General features: G+C 34.8%; 3 protein-coding genes, 2 long non-coding RNA genes and 4 other non-coding genes across 10 annotated transcripts in view; 8 read left to right on the top strand and 1 right to left on the bottom strand.

The window, feature by feature from the left end:
• The first annotated feature begins 30 nt into the window (after positions 1-30).
• LOC141376406 (uncharacterized) lies at positions 31-3373 on the top strand. The gene is made up of 3 exons (XR_012386419.1): positions 31-106; positions 1562-1613; positions 1700-3373. It is a non-coding gene; the product is annotated as an uncharacterized lncRNA (long non-coding RNA).
• Positions 3374-6425: 3052 nt separating this feature from the next.
• crtam (cytotoxic and regulatory T cell molecule) lies at positions 6426-14236 on the top strand. Its single transcript, XM_005172707.6, has 12 exons — positions 6426-6497; positions 7607-7753; positions 8845-8997; positions 9076-9192; positions 10122-10280; positions 11358-11456; positions 12316-12393; positions 12504-12542; positions 12649-12720; positions 12900-13046; positions 13135-13221; positions 13710-14236. Exons 1-12 carry the CDS (start codon positions 6446-6448, stop codon positions 13868-13870), a joined length of 1311 nt encoding a protein of 436 aa, XP_005172764.1. The 5' UTR covers positions 6426-6445; the 3' UTR covers positions 13871-14236.
• LOC141376405 (uncharacterized) lies at positions 12945-20970 on the bottom strand. Its single transcript, XR_012386418.1, has 3 exons — positions 20891-20970; positions 19965-20090; positions 12945-13035 (listed from the first exon to the last, which is right to left on the bottom strand). It is a non-coding gene; the product is annotated as an uncharacterized lncRNA (long non-coding RNA).
• On the top strand, positions 15222-19435 carry hspa8 (heat shock protein 8). The gene is given in 9 exon segments (NM_001110403.1): positions 15222-15306; positions 16054-16263; positions 16474-16679; positions 16892-17044; positions 17278-17833; positions 18036-18238; positions 18328-18526; positions 18603-18835; positions 18948-19435. Coding segments are annotated over 8 exon segments (1950 nt in total). The 5' UTR covers positions 15222-15306; positions 16054-16058; the 3' UTR covers positions 19143-19435.
• On the top strand, positions 16298-16393 carry LOC137490393 (small nucleolar RNA SNORD14). Its single transcript, XR_011009824.1, has one exon. It is a non-coding gene; the product is annotated as a small nucleolar RNA SNORD14 (small nucleolar RNA).
• LOC137490392 (small nucleolar RNA SNORD14) lies at positions 16726-16821 on the top strand. Its single transcript, XR_011009823.1, has one exon. It is a non-coding gene; the product is annotated as a small nucleolar RNA SNORD14 (small nucleolar RNA).
• On the top strand, positions 17116-17211 carry LOC137490391 (small nucleolar RNA SNORD14). Its single transcript, XR_011017103.1, has one exon. It is a non-coding gene; the product is annotated as a small nucleolar RNA SNORD14 (small nucleolar RNA).
• On the top strand, positions 17873-17968 carry LOC137490394 (small nucleolar RNA SNORD14). The gene has a single exon (XR_011017106.1). It is a non-coding gene; the product is annotated as a small nucleolar RNA SNORD14 (small nucleolar RNA).
• jhy (junctional cadherin complex regulator) overlaps positions 20933-21169 on the top strand; it is a 37202-nt gene continuing 36965 nt past the window's right edge. Inside the window, 1 exon segment of one of the 2 annotated variants that reach the window (NM_001045023.2) lies at positions 20933-21153. The gene's annotated coding sequence lies outside the window, so the exon portion shown is untranslated. 2 annotated transcript variants of the gene reach the window in all.

Below are 21169 nucleotides of genomic sequence, written 5' to 3' on the forward strand. Positions count from 1 at the left end.
TAACGCACCAAAAGTCTGTTGTCAAACATCGAAAAACAGAAAGAAGAAGAAATCATCCTTCTCCCTATCTGGATTTACTTTCATGAAGTTTCATCGGCACGTAGGTGTGGAAGGTAATGAGAAGGCAGACTTTCTGGCCAAACAAGCTCTCAAAATTAGTAAAGTAAATCTAGAAGTCCCATTGAGCAAAGCAGAAGCTAAAATCATGATAAGAACATATGCACAATCAATATGGCAAGTACACTGGGATAACATTGATACAGGTAGACATTTATATAATATACAGAAACAAGTTGGAACTGGGAGGAAGGAGAACAGAAATCGTAGGGAAGGAAGTATTATAACTCGGATGAGAATAGGTCACACTGGACTCAATCATACATTACATAAAATAGGGAAACACCCAACTGGGCAATGTATACATTGTAATCAACAAGAAACAATAGAACATATTTTATTTCACTGTAGTAAATATAATAAAGAACGAAACAATCTTATTCAGTCAGTTAAAAAGAGCAAACTTCAGCATTTTACATTGGCAGGTTTATTAGGAAACAAATCTAGTGAGGTATATAATGATATAATTAAATTTATTAAAGAAACCCAGTTAGAGGAAAGAATATAGAGATAATATCAGAAGAATTGTTAGTCCACCCCATCCCCCATTTTGATTAAATTTTATTACTATTATTAAAAAGGTTTTTTTTTTTTTTTTTTTTTTTTTATTTATTTTTCTCTTTCCTCTCTCCCCCTCCCCTCACAATTTCCTCCCCCTTTCTCTCCCTTCATGTAATTTATACACTTCAGAAAGTATTCAACTAGTTCCAAACTCCATTCCAGTCGGTGGCGGTAATGCACCTATAAGTCTGGTTGCCAACCGCCAGTAAAACCCAAAGAAGAAGAAGAAGAAGAAGAAAGTTTCATCGGCTAGACACCGGCCTCACAGCTCAGTGAATGTTGGTGCCGTCACTTATTGATCCACGATCTGTAAATGTAGTTTGTTGTTGACGCTACTGCGCTACTTGACTAATAAAATAGCTTTGCTACTGAAAAGCTATTTGATTTAGAAAGTTTCGACGCTACAGCCACGCTACTGAGAAATGTAGTTAAGCTAGTAGCGACGCTACTGCCCAACACTATATGCCGATTGTACAAGAAGCACTGCATTAAATTACATTTTCCCCGCCATGTCTTTATAATATGAGCATTTATTTTACCCCAGTATTTTCAATTGAGCTTCTGCGCTAGCCTGCCGATTCTGACGGGCGAGTGCGAGTAAAAGGCATTTTGTCTCGTTTTACGCTTGAACAACTAAATGAATGCCAACGTTTATTTAACTGTATGTATTTTAAAATTGTAAAAGGAACCGTATACAATGAAAAAAAAAAAAAACTCACAATAACAGGTCACCTGAAGTTAATAAGTATGGGAACAACACTAAGCTCGCCATATACCCAATTATATTCATCTGTCTCCATATTCTACAGCATCCCAGAATATTACACAGAACCAAAAATGTAAAAAACTATATTGAATATATTTAATATGTTTTTGTCCACAGCAGACCTGAACTCACCGTGACGCAGAATCCCGAGTCTATGTGCTCCAATCAGGTGAGCCCTCTTAAGCGCTCACCATGACAACGAGACTCCAAGCAATGACGTGTCTTGTAAAAATTTGCATTTGCATTCCTATAAAGCTCGTCGGTTCTCTCTCAGCGTTGTCAGTTCGCTCAGTGTTGCTGTTTGTACTTGACCAAGGTGAGTTCAATACCGACGGTACGAGTGGAGCCACGCCAATCTCACAATGTCCACTTCGTGAAGCTTCACTGGGGCCCGTCTGTGCTGTAGTTCCCTGCGGTTTGCATACATAAACGCAATATCGCAAAGAATATTACGTGTTTGTTGCTCGAAATGTGCCGCCGAGCAACATCCAGTGAACACTGACACGGCCTGGCGCCCGGTTTACTCGTGCACTCCCTGGGGCGAGGCGCTTTTGAGCCCTAGGCAGGGATCAAACAAGCCCTAAGGACCCTCAGGGAAACACGGGAGGCTGGTAGTGGGACCTCGCTGAGAGGGTTATGGTGGTGGGTGGGAGCAGCGAGGCCCACTCATCGTCTATTTTAAACTATAGTTTTAAACTTTAGTTTACTATAGTTTGAAATAGAAACCATGGTAACTGTTATGATTTAACTTTATGCAAAGAGTTCAGAATGACCAAGAGGCATTGCAACAGCAGCGCCCAGCAACACCCCCGGATTCCGCCATTTTGAAGTGAAAGTGATCGGCCGTCCATTGGATCTCATTGCTGTCTCGATGGCAAGCAGCTGCTTTGTTTTTAATTAATTTATTCAAAAAGCGCGTTAAAGCTGAGATGCATCCTTCATAGTGTTGATAAAACGGCCGCCGCGCCATCTAGTGTCTGTTTCCCAAATTGCACTACAGGGTCGCCTCTTGGTGATTCTATGCTCTTTGCTCTGTCTGGCTGTTGTAATGTTTTGCTTTGTTTTTCAGCTGAGTTGTTGAGCAAAGAAGGACAACAGTTGAAGACAACCGCGGGTTATATTAACAAACGCGCGCATTATAATGTTTCCGGGCTGTTTTCTGAAAGTATTTCTAAACTATTTCTAAACACCTGTCTCATGTTTTATTTGTCTTCTGCAGCAATACACTGTCATAAGTCTGTTGAATGCATTTGTATGCAACATGGTTTGACAATACAGTAGTCTAACAAATAAATAGTTGTTATAATTTAGTAATAAAAAGGTAATCAAATATGTCCTAAGATAGATATAACGGTAATGTTATAGTTGTTACATTACTGCATTTATTATTATTCTGTATGTTTAAAAACAGCAGATTTACTATATATTTAACATGTCATGAACTTACTGTTATCCAAAAATTTGCTCAATAAAATGTTCTAAGACATGGGTGTTGTTTTGGTTTTATATCAACCTACTGTAGGTTTTAGGTTGAATACAGCAGATATACCTATATCATAATATTGGTAGTCAGAGTTTTTTAATGACCCAAATCAAGTAAAACGTCTCTTACTCAAGTAGGCCAACTTTTAGCATGCAAAAGTCAAATTTGAGTATATAAAAATACAGTTTTCAACAACAAAATTTTGTCTTGTGAAAATGACCAGTGTGGTGGTGAGAAAAAAAGTTAATGTCAAGTTATGTATATACATTGCCTGTTGCCTCACAGCAAGAAGATCGCTGGTTTGAATCCAGGCTGGGAATCCAGTTGGCATTTTTGTATGTAGTTTGCATGGTCTCCCAGTGTTTGCGTGGGTTTGAGTGTTCGTTTGTGGGCTTTGAGTGCTCCAGTTTCCCCACAGTCCAGATACATGCATTATAAGTGAATTGAAAAAATTTAATTGGTTGTAGTACATGAGTGTGTGTGTGTGTGTGTGTGTGAGAGAGAGAGAGAGAGAGAATGAAGGTGTGTTGCAGCTGGAAGGGCATCTGCTGCGTAAAACATGCTGGAATAATTGGTATATATATATATATATATATACCATATATATATATATATATATTTGTGGAGGTTCATTTGATTTGGTGACCCCTGAAAAATCAGGGACTGAGCCAAAACACACTATGTGTCAGTAGTATATATATTTTTTTCTTTTCTTGTGAAAATTAGGTAAAAAAATCTATGAATAATCTAAACATTGTAAGAGTAATATTCATTGCTAAGAAATTAATTTGGACAAGTTTAAAGGTTGTTTTCTCAATATTTCCACATCAACAAATGAATGGAAATCTTATTTATTCAGCTTAGATGATGTATATGTTTCAAACCCTTATAAATGGTTTTGTGGTTCGAGGTCACATAAAAGATATTTGTTAAATGAAGGCTTTCAGGATTCTAGTGCTCAGCATAATTAAGTGCACCCCATTTCGGAAATTAATATTTGTATCAAATTCTCAGTGAATATAGGTAATATATTTTGGTACATTTAATTAAAACAGATTTATTAAACAGATATATTTAATAAAATAATATTTTAGTCAATATTTTAGATAATACAATTAAATTAAACAAAATTTTGAAAAAAAAAAAAACCTAAAAAATCTGAACTATTTTTTTTTCTTTTTCTTTCTTGCTTCTTTTGATTTTTCCTCTTTTGTTTAAATTTGCGTTTAATATTTTTGTCTAACATCTAAATTTGGGTTTACTACCTTTTGGACCGTTATCATAAGTTATTTTGTTAGATAAGCTCCAGATTTGGCTTCAGTACTGACTAAATAAATCTACTGTATGTGCACAAATATAATATTGTATGAATTCCTATTAAAATGATGAATTTAAAAGAGAGATTTGTGAGGGGTGTACTTATATATGCTGAGCACTATATATTGTAGACCACACATTTCCTTTGAAGAAACTTAATGTTAAATCTTTCATTGTGAGCCACTCAGCCTCTGGCATCTCAGTCACTGAAGTGGACTTCATATTTAACATTCATTCATCAAAGAGTATATACTTGAGTATTGCCAAAAAAAAAAAAAAACAATACAGCTGCGTAATAATGCCTTATTTGGGCTCTATGTTCCTTTAAATGAAAACGGGGAAGTGTTTTTTTGTTTTTTTATTTTTGCTGTAGCGGTCAGTAGGTGGTGTGAATTTGATCTGATTGTCTTTTTCCCATTACAAGCCTAATAAAGTCGTTCCTGTTTGTGCTCAGTTGGCAAGTGCAGGCAGTGATGACACTTGTGGTGACGCAGTCATCAGGTTGTAATAGAAACTCTGATCTAAAAATAATTTTTATTTCACCATCTTACACAGTTACGTGGTTAAAAGTGGTCTGTAAATTTAGATAGATTATTCACATAAATATCCAGATATAAACAAGTCTAATTACAGAAACCTACAAACAAACAAACAAACATTATATTAACAGTGTTTCAGCAGGTTTCACCAAGTTAAATGTAAGACTTTTTAAGACCATTATGAATGAATTTTAGACTTAAATAGGGGTAAAGAATTTTGTGTATAATTGAAAAAAATTAATAATACAATAATAATAATTTAATAAGAAAAAATATAGGTCAGGTCAGTTTCCTTAGCAGTAAATAAATGGAGTACTTTTAAACAAATGTTACTGTAAGGAAAGTAATAAAAACATTCTGGTAGAGTTACATTTTTAATTGAGTTTTATTGAGACTGGGATTGTTGAAGATTATGATTGTTAACGGCCAGAATAGGTAGCTATACATGAACAAAGAAATATTGAGACCTGCTAAAAAAATCAAAGACCTACAACACAATATTCAGTAGATTTAACACTTTTTAAGGCCTAAAATTTAGCTTTTGAGATTTAAGACATTTTAAGACTCTTTAAGACCCTGCGGATACCCTGTATTAACCTGATTTAAATTTGCTGAAATGATTCATCATGACTGGGGGAAGGTTATTTATTCATCAAAGGTGGAAAGAGTTATTACAGCTCTAATTGAGCAGATCTTTAAAACTTGAAGACTCTCAAGAAGTATAAGCATATTAATATATTATATTATGTTATAATATAATACCATTTAAAAGTTTGTGTTCATTTAGGATTTCTGAATTCAGCAAAAAAGTCTATATTCAATTCAAGCTCTATTTTATTATTATTATTATTATAAAAATAATAATATTCTGAAATAACTATTTTATATTTTAATCCTTTAAAGTATTACTTACTTCAGTCTTCAGTTTTAATCCCCCACTTCATCATGCTTATTTGATGTCCAGGCTTTTTTTCAGCAATTATTATGAGTGACAAACTCAAGACATCCAATTTTGGTGTCCGCATCAAATTACATTTACAAAGGTAAAATTATGCACACCAGCGCATAAATGCATAAATGAGAGCATAAATGCAAGTATCATTTTTATAAAATATAAAATAATAATAAATATAAATAAATAATAAAATATAATATAATATAATATAAAATAATATAATATAATATAATATAATATAATATAATATAAAATAATATAATATAATATAATATAATATAATATAATATAATATAATATTAAAAAGGTGGTTTATTCCGCTGTGGTGACCCCAGATTCATAAAGGGACTTAGCCGAAAATCAAATTAATGATTGAATAAAATAAAATAAAAAATAAAATAAAAAAATAAAATAAAATAAAATAAAATAAAATAAAATAAAATAAACTTATATTTTTAAGTTGCATTGTAAGTGTGAACCAAACACGTCATTCGATTAAATATGTGATAACAACCTAATAGGTCAAAAGGTGGCAAGTGTGGATTTTTTAAGAGAACCACTATCTGAATGCCCCTGAAACTTCACACATAACTTCATTAAATTAGCAGAGGGGGAAAGACCATGACATTCGGTGATGTCATGGAAGCCGCTCTCTTTAAAAGAGTCTAAGCAGAGGAAGTGAGCTTCAGAGTACACAAGCGCGCAGAATGGAGATCAAACAAGCCTTTGTTATTCACTTTCTCATGTTGATCGCAGCAGGTAAGACAAACACATTTCTCATTTACAACCGCTTATACATCTCTAAGTGTTGTTTTGGCTGAATAGATTGCAAATGTGGTGGCAGGCAGATTATATTGTCCCAAAAAGGATTTTGCTGCATGTTTTATTGTATGATGGTGTATGATATAACCAGATCAGTCGTTTTAATGTACAACTGTTTTAATTACTATACAGTAGCATGTAAATAAGTTATATATTCTGATGTTATTTAACTCAAATATTAATTAACATAATTTTTCTAAGCATTTTTACAATCAAAAATCATGTTTATTACATTAAAGATTAAGTGATGTTGCGAAATTGTCATAGAAATTTTGTTACTGGATGGATTGATATAACTAGTTTGCTCATAATGCCATTGTTGAAAATATTCTTGCAATATTCAATGCAGCTTGTCATTAATGGACTTTACTATAGAACACAACTCATACATGTTGTCTGACACAAATCGATTAAGTTAATTGTAAGTGTTTAAGTGGATTGAACATAAAACAACTAAGTTGTCCTAAAAAAATCTCAAGAATTGTGTCGTTTCAGCTCATTTTATATATGTACTGTAGTTCGGACAAGAAGCAAAAAGAATATAAAACTCATCATTAAATGGAATTAATGAGTATAACATTGAGAATCAAATTAATCATGCAATGTAAACTCCCACATACGAAAGCATGAGGGTCAATTTTACATATGCATAAAACACCTCCAGATTTAGAACTGCATCTGTTTTATGTTTACACCTCTGAGAAACGTGTTAACACCACTGTTTCCTGTTCCAGCATCGCTGTATGTGTCAGTGGCAAGTTTTCTCTCGCTGCAAGATCAAACCGCGCAAGCAAATAAAAGACCACTTACAGCAGTCACTTTTCCTCTCTAATGCAAAGCGTAGCCCCCTCTCACTATCAGCCACAGTTTCTGTGAGCGGTGAGAATATGTATATGAGTCAGAGTTGAGCAGGTGTCTGCGGTCCTGACTGCCCCCTTATCAGCCTACTGTTCTTCCATTAAACTAGCCTACATATTGACTACATTTAGCCCCAATCGATGTGAATTCATCTGTATAACATACTAACTTCTATTCATTTTCAACAGGTTTAAGAGAATGTTTGGCGACAAAGTTCATTGCAGTAGTAGAAGGAGACACTCTGGTATTGAAATGCCCTCGAAGAAACCTCAGTGATAACGTGCATATGGAGTGGAGAAAAGAAGGCCATGTTATGTTCTTTAACACGCACAAAGGTGAGGACAAGAACACTGTATGCTTAAAAATAAAGGTTCCTTGAAGATTCTTTAGCATCCATAGAACCTTTCCATCGCACAAAATGATTATTCACTCTTCATAATAAATGAATAAAGGTTCTTTACTGGCATTAGTAGATGATTGGACATACCATAAAACTTTTTTTATTGAAAAAAAAAAGTTCTTAACTCTTAAAAATAAAACTACTTTATTGGCTTTATTTATTCCATGAAGAATGTTTAACATCCACAGCAGTTTTCCATTGATGAAAGGTTCTTCATTCTTAAAAATAAAGGTCCTTTATTAGCTTTGATTGTTCCACAAATTATCTTTAATATCCACAGCAGTTTTCTATTGATAAAAGGCTCTTCATTTTTTAAATAAAGGTCCTTGATTGGCGTTTACTCTTCCATGAAGGATCTTTCATATCCACAACAGTTTTCCATTGATAAAGGCTCTTCATTCTTAAAAATAAAGGTCTTTTTTGGCTTTGAAGATTCCACAAGGAAACTTTAACATCCAAAGAACTTTTTAATTGAAAGAAAGTTCTTCATTCTTAAAAATAAAAGTTCTTTGTTGGCACTGAAGATTCCACAAAGAAACTTTAACATCTGTAGAACTTCTTTATCGAAAAAAGGCACCGAAGATTACAAAAAGCATTTAAACATCCTTGGAATATTTACATTGTACAAAACGTGGAAAAAGTTTCTTTAGATTGTTACGATATATGAAAAAATTTATCTTTTGTGGACTAACTTTGTGGACAAAAATGTTCTTTGGGGAACCAAGAAAAGTCAATCTTTGACTTCACTGTAAAAAAAAAACCCTTTTAGTTCTTCCTGGCAGCTTTATTTATAAGAGGATTATAGTGGGAAAATGTTTAAATGTTCTTCAAACTATTAAAAAACACTAATCTTTATGCTAAACAGTCCTTTAAAGAAAACAAAATGGTTTTACTGTTGCATTGCTGAAAAAACTCTGTTGTGGAACCTTAGTTTTTAAGAGATTACATTTTATAAAAACATATTATAAACATCTATTTACATCCTCTTTCATAAATCTCAAACATTCATTTGATGTTCTCGTACAGGTCTAAAGGATCCAAGGATCAACCTTTTTACTTCGAACAGCTTTGAATTTACCGTAGTAGTGTCAAACGTAACATTTAAAGATGAAGGACTTTATAGATGTTTCGTCTATGAAGATCAAGTCTCTACAAAAAGATTTAAAGTAAAGGTTTTGGGTAAGTATCAAAAATGATTAAAAGATTCAGTGTTGAACACTGGAATATGATTTAAGACTCTTTTCGATCTGATTTTAGGATCTCCAAAAATAGATATGACTGAGCATGAGGGTAAAGCAGTCATCAAATGTACAACGGCAGCGAATGGCCACCCACCCAAACTCTCATGGCAAATTGGTGGTGTTGAAGTTGAAGGTAAGTTATGAGAAATGTCTGAGTGGGCAGTTATAGGGGGCAGACAGGTATGTAGGTCAAAAACAGAATGAGTTTTTAAGCATCACAACAATAAATTATAAGCTTATGCACTGTATACACGTATCGAGCATCCGAATACTTTTTTTTACCATTTTACATTTTTACCATGATTTACAAAACAGATCCTAAATACTATTCAGTGTAACAATAGTCTATATAACAAAATATCTTGTATGGGTTATTACGAACAGGAATCATTTGAAAGTACTTAAGGCTCACAGTGCCATTTGAATCTTTTACTTTGCCACTGTACCAGATTTGTTTATTGCATTTACAAGCAAGTACTTTTTAAATTTGAACAATTAAGATAATGAAATGTATTACATATCCATATTATAATTACTTGAATATGCTTCCTTGTTATGAAATCATTTTTGTTATTTTAATTTGATTTGGACACCAAGATGAGACAACTCATCATTGCTCCATTTAGAAAATCTATTTTGATTAATTTTCTGGTCAGTATTTGAAATAAAAAATTCAAAATAACACCTCAAACTGATTAAAAATGAAAAGAGACACAATCATAAATACAAAAAAACCCATATATTTCAAGCATATGCTCTTGAATGATTTCTGAAAAGTCTAAAGTAAAAAGCAACATTACATGTATTTAATAGAAAAGCTACTTTAAATTGTAAAGCTAAATCATTATTAAGTATTACTGTGTGAAAATATATATGGCCAAACAGATTCCCATGCCTTCTGACATTTACCTTACTGAGAATCCTCGTGAAAATAGAGGAACTATGACATTGTGGAATAGGTCAGCTGAGGACGATTACACTATATTAAAATCAATAGAGTGTGTTTTGAATAACAATCACAGATGACTAAATATATATCTATACTCTGTTTTGTCCTAAAAGCTGTACCCAATACCTGGCTGGAGGAAAGATCAAATAGGACGTTCGCAGTTAGCATCTTAACAATCAAAACCCATATCAGAGAAGCAACAGTGAAGTGCTTGGCGAAACACAGAGAGCTTCAAAATAAAGTGATGAACTTCATCATCATTCAAAATCACTGTAAGTATACAATAATTCTACATATAACCAGTTTCAGGAATAGACACTAGAAACCTTCACGTTTGGGTTTACCTCACCACAAAGCATGTGACCAAAAATGGCTGTTTTGCCATAGATGTTTTTGGCCATTTAAAAAAAAAAGGAACTGAAAATTAGGGGATTTTGTTTGGCTGTGTTGCGTAGGGAAAGTTCATCAACACTTCAGAGTATTTGGTGATTTCCTATTGAAGTGAATGTGTGTTTCAAATTCGAATGGTCAGTCATATGATGTCAGGGAAATCAACTATTTCTCTGAACGAAAAAAACGATGTTCCCTATCCAGAATAATTCCACTAACTGTGTAATATGATAAGTAGGAAACTTATAAATAAGATTCTAAAAAGTAAAGCTCAAAGCATTTTTCATTTTCTATGTTTTAGCTCACTATAGCACAGTTCAAGTTCTAACTGGCATTTAAAATGCACTCTATTTAATAGCATTTGCAAACACAACTAAAAAGATTTATCTTCATCCAGTGTCTGTCTTTACTCTCTAAAAGTTAAAGGTAAAAATGTTATGGATATCGAATATGTAAATCCTCTTACAGAAGCAATCAAGAAACGGTGTATTGTTTTTGCTGTCTTCAGTAGTTTGTTGTTCTTTTTCTTTGTGCTCCATTTTGTTGCTGACTATGAAATGGCTTGATTCAGGGGGTACCTCACCCAAAAATGAAATTACCTCATAATTTACTCTCCGTTATGTGGTTTTAAACCATTTTGAGTTTCTTTTTTTACTAAACAAAAAAGAAGACTGGAACAAATAGACTTCCATAGTTTAAAAAAACAGTATGGATGTCAATGGGTAACAGCTACAAGCACATTTTAAAATATTTTATTTTGTGTCCACCAAAATAAATGAAGGTTATAAACAAGTGGAAGCGGAGTAAATGATAGCAGAATTCTCATTTTTGGTTGATCCATCCCTTTAAGTGTTAACTCCAATACAAACTATATAGTGCAAAAACAAAGCCTATGTGTGAAAACTGAAGTATATTCGGTTTCTGAGTAACTAACTGTTTTTAATTGTGTTTTTATTTAGCTATTATATCTTCAACCACTTCGATTTATTCTACTAGAGATGACCTAAAAACCGAAACAATGATCACAGCCACTTCTCCTCCTGTCATCAGCAGTACAAGTAAGTTTTGTTTAATTTCATATGCGGCTTAGGATAAATTATTTCATATCTTGATGAAATATGTGACAGCCACAATTACAATACATAAAATAGAGATCTTGAGAATACAGCTTCAAATACAGCTCAAATAAGGTGAAAGTAAAACGTTTTTTTTTGTGTGAGGCCTTCAACTAAAACCACAAATGGAAACTTATTTTGCTCCATTTACTCTCTGCCTCCACCTAACGGTAACTTTTAAGTACTTCAAACAAACCTTTTTTTGTACTGAACATAGTAATGTACAACCTGCCATTATCAGTACTTTTTATATTACAAAAATAAAAATAAAAATATCAGGTGCAAATAAGGAACAAATTACATAAATGACACATTACATAAAAATAAGTAAAATAATAACTAACTAACTTCATATAAACGCTTTAAGGATGTTTATTTACACCTTTAATGGAATAGTTCACCCCAAACGATGCAAATTCTGTCATCATTCACTCTCCCTTCATTTATTTCAAATCTATTTGAGTTTCTTTATTCTGTTGAACATAAAAGTATATATTTTGAAGAATGTTGGAAAGCAGCAGCGATTTGCCTTCTATAATATGTTTTGTTACTATTAAGGATGTCAGTTGTTGTTGATTAAATTTTTGCTGAAAAATATTAATTAAAGGTCGTTCATCTTTCATTTTGCATTTAAAAGTATTGATAAATTTACATTTATTTTTATTTATTTATTTATTTATTTATTTATTTATTTATTTATTTATTTATTTATTTATTTATTTATTTATTTATTAATTAAAATTCACTTAATTAATTTGACACATCTCAACAAATATTTAACAAACACACCATCTGATTACAGCCCCTGTGGAACTATCGTCAATTTCAGAAAGTACTGGAGTGTTCGCAACAGAAGACACTACCTCAAAAAGTATACAAGGTATGAGAAACAAAACAATTTTAGTCTAAAAGTTAATATGTGTTTGCATATACAACATACTGTATAGATATTGTATAAATTTTTAACTAATATGCTTTGATCTCTTTTAGTGGAAGAGCATTCTACAGAATTCGATATAAGCTTGACAAGTAAGTGTGAATAAAAGTAATTATTTAATATAAAATATTAAATAAATATTAATGTCATGCTTATATTATGTTATGGAATTAATCACTGTTCTTTTTTATATTTCAGCACATGACATAACCTCTTCAGAGTCCAATTCTACTGATGGATTCTTGACAAACAATAGCACTAATATACAAGGTGAATAATTAGAGGCCTGCACATAAATGTTTGCTAAAATTATAATATATCCAAAATGTTATCTAACTATAATGGATATTTGTTGGTAAATAAAATGATTAAAAAATATACATTTGCTTTTCTAATGCTTTTGTAATCTTGTCTTGTAATTTAATTATTATTAATTCTTGTATTTGCAGATGATGGGGATAAAGACAGACAATACAATCAAAAGAAAAGCTCACCACTGCTGATCCTGCTGGTCACAACCCTTATCATCTGTTTGCTTATTGTAGTCATCTTCTTCCTGATAAGATTGCGAAAGACTCATATAGCCTGGAAAAAAGGTAACATAAAAATATTTGCATACTTTAATTCAAATTTAATAGATTTGTTTTATGGTTTAACTAAGTTTTTATTTATTTTTTCTAACAGAGAATGAAGAATCGGACCAGTCTGTGGAAAGCAGCAAATCGAAAGCAAGTCATGAAGAAAAGCAGGCCCATGATAGGAGAAGACCAGGTAAATCCACTGATATAATCTAAAACAGAGATGCCCAAAGTATACTGTGGGGTAAAGTTGGCCAATTGTAACCAATGATTTGGCCCACCACCCCATCTAAGAATGATGGAGAGGGTTGGAGTGAATGCCTTCGACAGAGATTGTCATTTCTAATTTGAAGTAACCTTTTTGTGTCACTAGTGTACCTCCATTCTGTTATAAATTAGATTTTGTTTTGTTTTTACAGTAATAAGATATAAAATGTAAAATATATATACTCTATTGGTTATAATAAAGCAATGTTTTCTAGTAATTTGTAATATTATTAAATAAATTAGGAAATTACCCATGACAATCATTTGGCTTAAGCCCACTAGCCTTAATAAAGTTTGGTTTTTGGCCTTTCATAGTAAAATTTTGAGCACCCCTGATCTAAAAGATCAAATATACGCATGTTTGCACCTATACTAACTTCTAATATTTTACATTTCTCTTGATTGTCTGACTAGGTTTTTGGAACTCAAACTTTACAGTATACAAAGTAGAAGAACCTCCTCAAAACACCACAGTTTCAGTCGCTACAATAGATGTGATCAACGAAGCACAAGACAATTCCAAAACGGCTTGTAACCAACAGGACAAAGCTTGTGTCAAGGAGACTGAACTTTAGAGGAACGTTGAACCCTCAAAACCCTGAACTGATTTTGCAGTTCTGTTATGAACTATGGTGCTAACTCACTTAGCCTGTTTCTGTGAACATTAAAGCTGATAGCTGCCGACTTTTGTATGTAATGTACAGTGTATATCCTTTTTTTTTAACTGTTGAAGGTTTACATTATTTTTTATACAGAATGTAAATAAGAGTTTATTTTATATATTTTGCTTTGTTATGTGTTTACAATAATTTGATAACCATAAAATGGTTCCTTGATAAAATTGAAATGTACTGCCATGGTATTTTATTATTATAGACTAATAATGAGGAATGTTAAATTGGTGCTGCTCTGTTCTGTTTTCAATAAAACATTTAATAAGGCATTGCGTTATGTAATGTATGTTGTGTGTGAATCTTCTAGAACATAGAAAATCGTAGCTAAATGAAAGTGAAACAACTTAACCAAGATCACTGTCTTTGATGGCACGTAGGCTAGTGTTGTGCCCATATTATTTAAAAACTGAGATATTTCAGCTTGATGCACTTTAAATATGAGTTATAATTTATATATTTAATGTTTTTGACTAAATGTGAGCAGCTTTGCTACTTCCTTGTTAGCAACATATACTTTGCGCGCAGTGCCACCTTCCGGGTAAATGTGTGATCATTTCTAATAATTGCTATTTTCTTTTAATTCTTTTCATAGTTTTAGATATTTTCCATAAAATAATAAATAGATGTTAAAATGTAACTCATCGTGAATGTAAAAATACTTCACTAGGGCTCAGCGATTGGTCTCCATATCTTCAAACACCGAATCAAAAGCCATTCGTGATGACAGTGGTTGAAAAGTGTGTTTTTACCCATTTAAATACAATATTAAAGTAAAATATATGAATATGAGCTCTATGCGTACTGTAAATACAAACAACACCTTTTATCTCGATGTTTCTTCATGAAATGATGACTTGAATATTAGAGACCTTTGTGTTTCAGACCAAGGTCACCGAGCTATTGGGGCAACACTGTTATGAAGTTATATATGTTTTTCATGGCGTTAGCAAATACATTTTCGACAAACGTTTATGTTTTGCTGTATCACTGACGCTTTTCCAGTGAACGTGCAGGGTGATTTCATTCATACAGCAGGACAAACTGTTCCGCATTGACAGCGGTTGCGGCAAACTTGAGGGGGATGGTTTGGATTTCTTGTGCAACCAATTATATTCTTCGTTTTTCCTTAGTAGGTGTGGTTTAATGAAGTATTGCATTTTTTCATTGGTTCTTGTCGGTTTAAGTCCCGATCCTTGCAATCTCATTGGCTCCGCTACCGGCAATATAAGCTGTTCTAGAACATTCGACCGTCCTCTTATTGAAGCAAGGCGAGGCAGTTTGTCGCCATTCCAGCTCTCCAACCGGCATCTTCATCCATCTCTGTTTTATCAAGCTTGGTAAGTCCTTTGTTCTCTCGTTTTCGACTATGTACTGTTTACTGTAATTCATTTCAAATCATCAATTTATTATGGAACTATTTCCAACTAATTTGATATTAGATTGGGTTTTAAAAGCCAAGTTTTTTTTCTTTTAATTATAGAATGTTTTTTTTTCAAGATTAACCATTTGTAATCGTTTCCTAACTGAAGTTGTATAATGTATCCACACCGTTTATAAGTTTCCGAGTTTGTTAACGTTATACAATATTTTTCCCTCACCTTTTCACTTTATGGAAAAATTATCTTTTTAAATTTTAAAACATCCGAAACATTAATGTATTTCAGTAACGTTATTTCAAACAAATTGTCTGAGAATACTGAATTTAATTTGAAACCGAAATCGCCTCCTCGTGTAATCTCATCACGCGCCTCAGTCGACAGTAACGTTAAGCCTTGATTAGAGACTTAAATAATTACAATACCGGCTTTATTACTTCATGTTATTGCGGGTATGGTGCTTCATTGTACACTGTGAAGTAGCATTTTAGTAAGTTTTTACCTTTATGATTTTAAATTCTCCAGTTTGACCGTAGAACGTTCTAGAAGCGCACACCACGTGGTCTGACGCACATCCGCATATGCTCCAGGGTGTGTGTGATTTCACAATAGTATGTTAGCTGGCTAATAGACATCCTGGTTGTTCTGTTCATCTCAACACTGAATTCCCTTTAATTATTAATTGCTTTTTCCCCTCCTCTCCCACAGACACAATGTCCAAGGGACCAGCTGTTGGTATTGATCTCGGGACCACCTACTCCTGTGTAGGTGTCTTCCAACATGGAAAAGTTGAAATTATCGCTAATGACCAAGGAAACAGGACCACACCAAGTTATGTAGCTTTCACAGATACTGAGAGATTGATTGGAGATGCCGCGAAAAATCAGGTGGCCATGAACCCCACCAACACAGTCTTTGGTATGTACTTTTTAATATTTTTCCCAAAAATTATTCGCTATGATGAAGTTTATTCCTTGCCATTCGTAGTTTCCACCAGAGGTTGAAAAACCAAAGATGGCCCAAGTACCTTCCTTGGATGTCTGAGCGAAACAACAATTTTGTATACGAGCCTGTCAATACAGATTTAGAAGCCCTCTAACTTGTATATGCATGTTTGTTTTTCAATAGATGCCAAGCGTCTGATTGGCCGCAGGTTCGATGATGGCGTTGTTCAGTCTGATATGAAGCACTGGCCTTTTAATGTCATCAATGACAATTCCCGTCCCAAGGTCCAGGTTGAATACAAGGGTGAATCCAAGTCCTTCTACCCTGAAGAAATTTCCTCTATGGTCCTCACCAAGATGAAGGAAATTGCTGAGGCCTACCTGGGAAAGGTGAGTTCATGCAGCAAACTGTGTAGTAGCTCTCTTAGCTTGTGCTTCGCTATGATGAAGTTTATTCCTTGCCATTCGTAGTTTCCACCAGAGGTTGAAAAACCAAAGATGGTCCAAGCACCTTCCTTGGATGTCTGAGCGAAATGAGCTGTTCAATTGATGTTACTGCTAAGTGGTAAAAAGGGACTAATGTTCTCTCTCTCTCATTACAGACTGTTTCCAACGCTGTGATCACTGTGCCTGCGTACTTCAACGACTCTCAAAGACAGGCCACCAAGGATGCTGGTACCATCTCTGGCTTGAATGTTCTGCGTATCATCAATGAACCAACTGCTGCTGCTATTGCTTATGGTTTGGACAAAAAGGTTAGTTAAACTCATTAAAAGTATTGTTATGTATTTGATTTATACCCATTTTAGTTTCTTTTTAATCAATTTCGCTATGATGAAGTTTATTCCTTGCCATTCGTAGTTTCCACCAGAGGTTGTATAACCAAAGATGGCCCAAGTACCTTCCTTGGATGTCTGAGCGACGTTTTATGCTGTCTTAAAGGAAGATTAAGCATTTAAGATGCCTAAAAGTCTTTTCCATTTTTCAGGTTGGTGCTGAGAGAAATGTCCTGATTTTTGATCTTGGTGGTGGCACTTTTGATGTGTCCATTCTCACCATCGAGGATGGCATCTTCGAGGTCAAATCTACTGCTGGAGACACTCACTTGGGAGGAGAAGACTTCGACAACCGTATGGTGAACCACTTCATCACAGAGTTCAAACGCAAGCACAAGAAAGACATCAGCGACAACAAGAGAGCTGTTCGTCGTCTCCGCACAGCCTGTGAGAGGGCCAAGCGTACCCTGTCCTCAAGCACTCAGGCCAGTATTGAAATCGACTCCCTCTATGAGGGCATCGACTTCTATACTTCCATCACCAGGGCCCGCTTTGAGGAGCTCAATGCTGACCTCTTCCGTGGCACCTTGGACCCAGTTGAGAAGGCACTTCGTGACGCCAAGATGGACAAGGCTCAGATCCATGACATTGTCCTGGTTGGTGGCTCCACTCGCATTCCCAAAATCCAGAAGCTGCTCCAAGACTACTTCAATGGCAAGGAGCTCAACAAGAGCATTAACCCAGATGAGGCTGTTGCTTACGGAGCTGGTGAGTCATTCACAATTTAAATGAGTTTTTCCCCTTCTATCGCTGTGATGAAGTTTATTCCTTGCCATTCGTAGTTTCCACCAGAGGTTGAAAAACCAAAGATGGCCCAAGTACCTTCCTTGGATGTCTGAGCGTGTGTTGTCATGCATCGGGAGTGTATCAAGTTCCCCAAGGGTTCTAATTTCTTCCTCTTCTGTTTCAGCTGTCCAGGCTGCCATCCTCTCTGGTGACAAGTCTGAGAACGTTCAGGACTTGCTTCTGCTTGATGTCACTCCTCTGTCCCTTGGAATTGAGACCGCTGGCGGAGTCATGACTGTTCTCATCAAGCGTAACACCACCATCCCAACCAAACAGACTCAGACCTTCACAACTTACTCAGACAACCAGCCTGGTGTGCTCATTCAGGTTTGTACCAAGCAGTTTGCTTTATTTTATTTCACTCGAGCATGCTTGACTCCCTTTTATTGAAATATTTTTATTTTTCCCTCTTTCAGGTCTATGAGGGTGAACGTGCAATGACGAAGGACAACAACTTGCTGGGCAAATTTGAGCTCACTGGAATCCCACCTGCACCTCGTGGTGTCCCTCAAATTGAGGTCACCTTTGACATTGATGCCAATGGCATCATGAATGTTTCAGCTGTTGACAAGAGCACTGGCAAGGAGAACAAAATCACTATCACTAATGATAAGGGTAAGCACGTCACTCCCTAAATATTTAAATGAATTTACATCAGTCATTTCAGAAGTTAACTTAAGATGCATTTCAGGTCGTCTCAGCAAGGAGGACATTGAGCGCATGGTGCAGGAAGCTGAGAAGTACAAGGCTGAGGATGATGTGCAGCGTGACAAGGTTTCTGCCAAGAACGGTCTGGAGTCTTATGCTTTCAACATGAAGTCCACTGTGGAAGATGAGAAGCTGAAGGGCAAGATCAGTGACGAGGACAAACAGAAGATTCTTGACAAGTGTAATGAAGTCATCGGCTGGCTTGACAAGAACCAGGTGAACTTGCTGTCATTTGAGATATTTGGACAGTCATGGCATGTAGATTTGCATTTGCTAACCTATTTTAGAAGTCTAAATTAACTTTTGCATTTTGTTTGAATAAATTCAGACTGCAGAGAGGGAGGAGTTTGAGCACCAGCAGAAGGAGCTGGAGAAGGTATGCAACCCCATCATCACTAAGCTGTACCAGAGTGCTGGAGGCATGCCTGGTGGAATGCCCGAAGGCATGCCCGGTGGATTCCCAGGTGCTGGTGCTGCTCCAGGTGGTGGATCCTCCGGCCCAACCATCGAGGAGGTCGACTAAGCCATTCCAAAGCCACTATGCTACCTCCATAGCAATGTTTACTGTTGCCCTCTGTTGTTGAACTCCTCTAAAATGTATTACTACTTGTAAAGGTTTTAGAGGACCTCAACTTGCAGAGAGATTGTTGCAATTATAAAAAGAAAAGGGGATTAAAGGATCACACTTCCAGATCACAGGGAACAGACTTTCTACCTAGATTGCACAGTTTAAACTTGTGACGTTTCACAAGCCTTTTTTTTTCCAACTGCCTTGATGCTTTGAAGGACAAGAATAAAATGGTGACTTATTCCCAATTATATTTGTTGTCTTTTTACTTTTACATCTCAATGTGTTAGATTAAACCCAAAGCAGTTACTGACTTCCGCTTTAAGTTATTTTAATAGAATAAAAATAAAACATGTTTTCTTTGCAGGATTTGTCCATTGCATGTCTTTACAGTTTAATCTCAATCTACCATGTTTAGAAGCCTCGAACTATTGTGCAGGGCATGTGGCAGTAAGCCAGCATGCATGCAGTTAAACAATTATAAACCCTATGAAACAATTTTTAATTTATAAATCCTTCCCATGTGCCGTTTACCAGACCAAGGAAATGGTTTACTAAATTTTATATATATTTTTTAACTGCTTTCTCAATTTGGCTAAAGTAATCTTTAGACCTGAATTGTTCCAAACTTCAGAAAAGCGTAAAAGTATATTTTCACAGTTCTTGAGGCACCCATTAATGAGATCAAATTATAAAAAAAAAAGTTTTTTTTTTTTTTTTTTCCTCCCCCCCCAATTGTAGTGGACATCAGGTCAAAACAGTTGTACTTCAACATACCGTCATTACAAAGTAGTGGTTCTACATCTGTGTCATGGTCATGATCTTCTGTCTTCTTGATCCTGACTTTGCCACAACCTCAATTTCTCCCTCTACCTCTGGTAACTGACTCATCTCTGTCTTGCTCTGAAATTGTTAGCAGAAACTGCCCCTTACAAAACAAATGTTTTATATTCTAATTGATAGAATATTATAAAACCATATATGGTATAGCAGTATTTAATTATGAGGAATTTTACATTTGGTGACATGCTCCGTAAGTGAAAAAACATGGGATGTCATGTGATGTCCACTGTAATGGACAGGGTCTGAAGGGCTTAAGTGTGTGTTTGTAGCCCCCATTACAAAAACCACTTATCCAATAACTTGTCTAAATAATAACCTAGTCAAGTCCTAACAACTATTAAAGTTGAATAGTGACTTAGAAAATAAGAGAACTATGCACTGCCACATTGACATACAGGGAGTTGAGGAAATGCGTTTTTAAAATGCAAATTTTGGCCTTTAAACTGCCTTTTAAGTAACTTCACTGGAGGGCTGTAGTTTAACCATGATTCAAAATGCAGCGATTAAGGTGGTATAAAATGTACAGAGTATGCTCATGTTTTATGAAATGATCTGGTGTGGTAAAATAGCTATCTCAGTTTAATCATCTTGGGGATTTTATGTAAGTCACTGGATTGTCAACTTGTCTGCATTTGAAGGATTTGAATATATTTTTTATCAGAAGAATCCCATACAAGCTTCAAACAAAGCTGGCAGTTTTAATTTACTAAAAGTAAAGGTGCACTTGAGTAGCTCTGGTTGAAATGAAAAAGTTATAAATCGTTGTCCAGTCCGCTGTACAGTATTGTTAAAATGAATATAATTTAAATCTGTTTGTTCTAACCGTAAATTAAACTATTCAAATGTTTGTTTTTACCTACCATTATGTGGGCTATACACGTTTTGCGCATGCGTTCAGCGGTCAATCATGGCGTCTAGGTTTCCACGACAACGGTTTAACAAACTAAACATTCCCTGACAAACGAATCGTGTTTGTTACCAGTAAATCTGGAAGAGCAAAACAATGGGTCTGTGTACAAGGTAATGTTTCGATGTTGTAGAAGTAATTAAAGTAATATTTCGACCGTTTACGATATCTTCGCGCAACATTATAACGTAAGTTCAAGCGGAGATGACCTGAAACGTAAGTTAACGTTTGA

This window comes from Danio rerio, chromosome 10 (genome assembly GCF_049306965.1).
Source record: "Danio rerio strain Tuebingen ecotype United States chromosome 10, GRCz12tu, whole genome shotgun sequence".
Taxonomy (NCBI): domain Eukaryota; kingdom Metazoa; phylum Chordata; class Actinopteri; order Cypriniformes; family Danionidae; genus Danio; species Danio rerio.

What these genes read in the sequence shown, in the direction of transcription:
- crtam (XM_005172707.6), top strand. Translation starts at nt 6,446, where the DNA reads ATGGAGATCAAACAAGCCTTTGTTATTCACTTTCTCATGTTGATCGCA. An exon ending in ATTTAAAGTAAAGGTTTTGG is followed by an intron (nt 8,998 to 9,075) that starts GTAAGTATCAAA and finishes ATCTGATTTTAG; the next exon opens with GATCTCCAAAAATAGATATG. An exon ending in CCATGATAGGAGAAGACCAG is followed by an intron (nt 13,222 to 13,709) that starts GTAAATCCACTG and finishes TTGTCTGACTAG; the next exon opens with GTTTTTGGAACTCAAACTTT.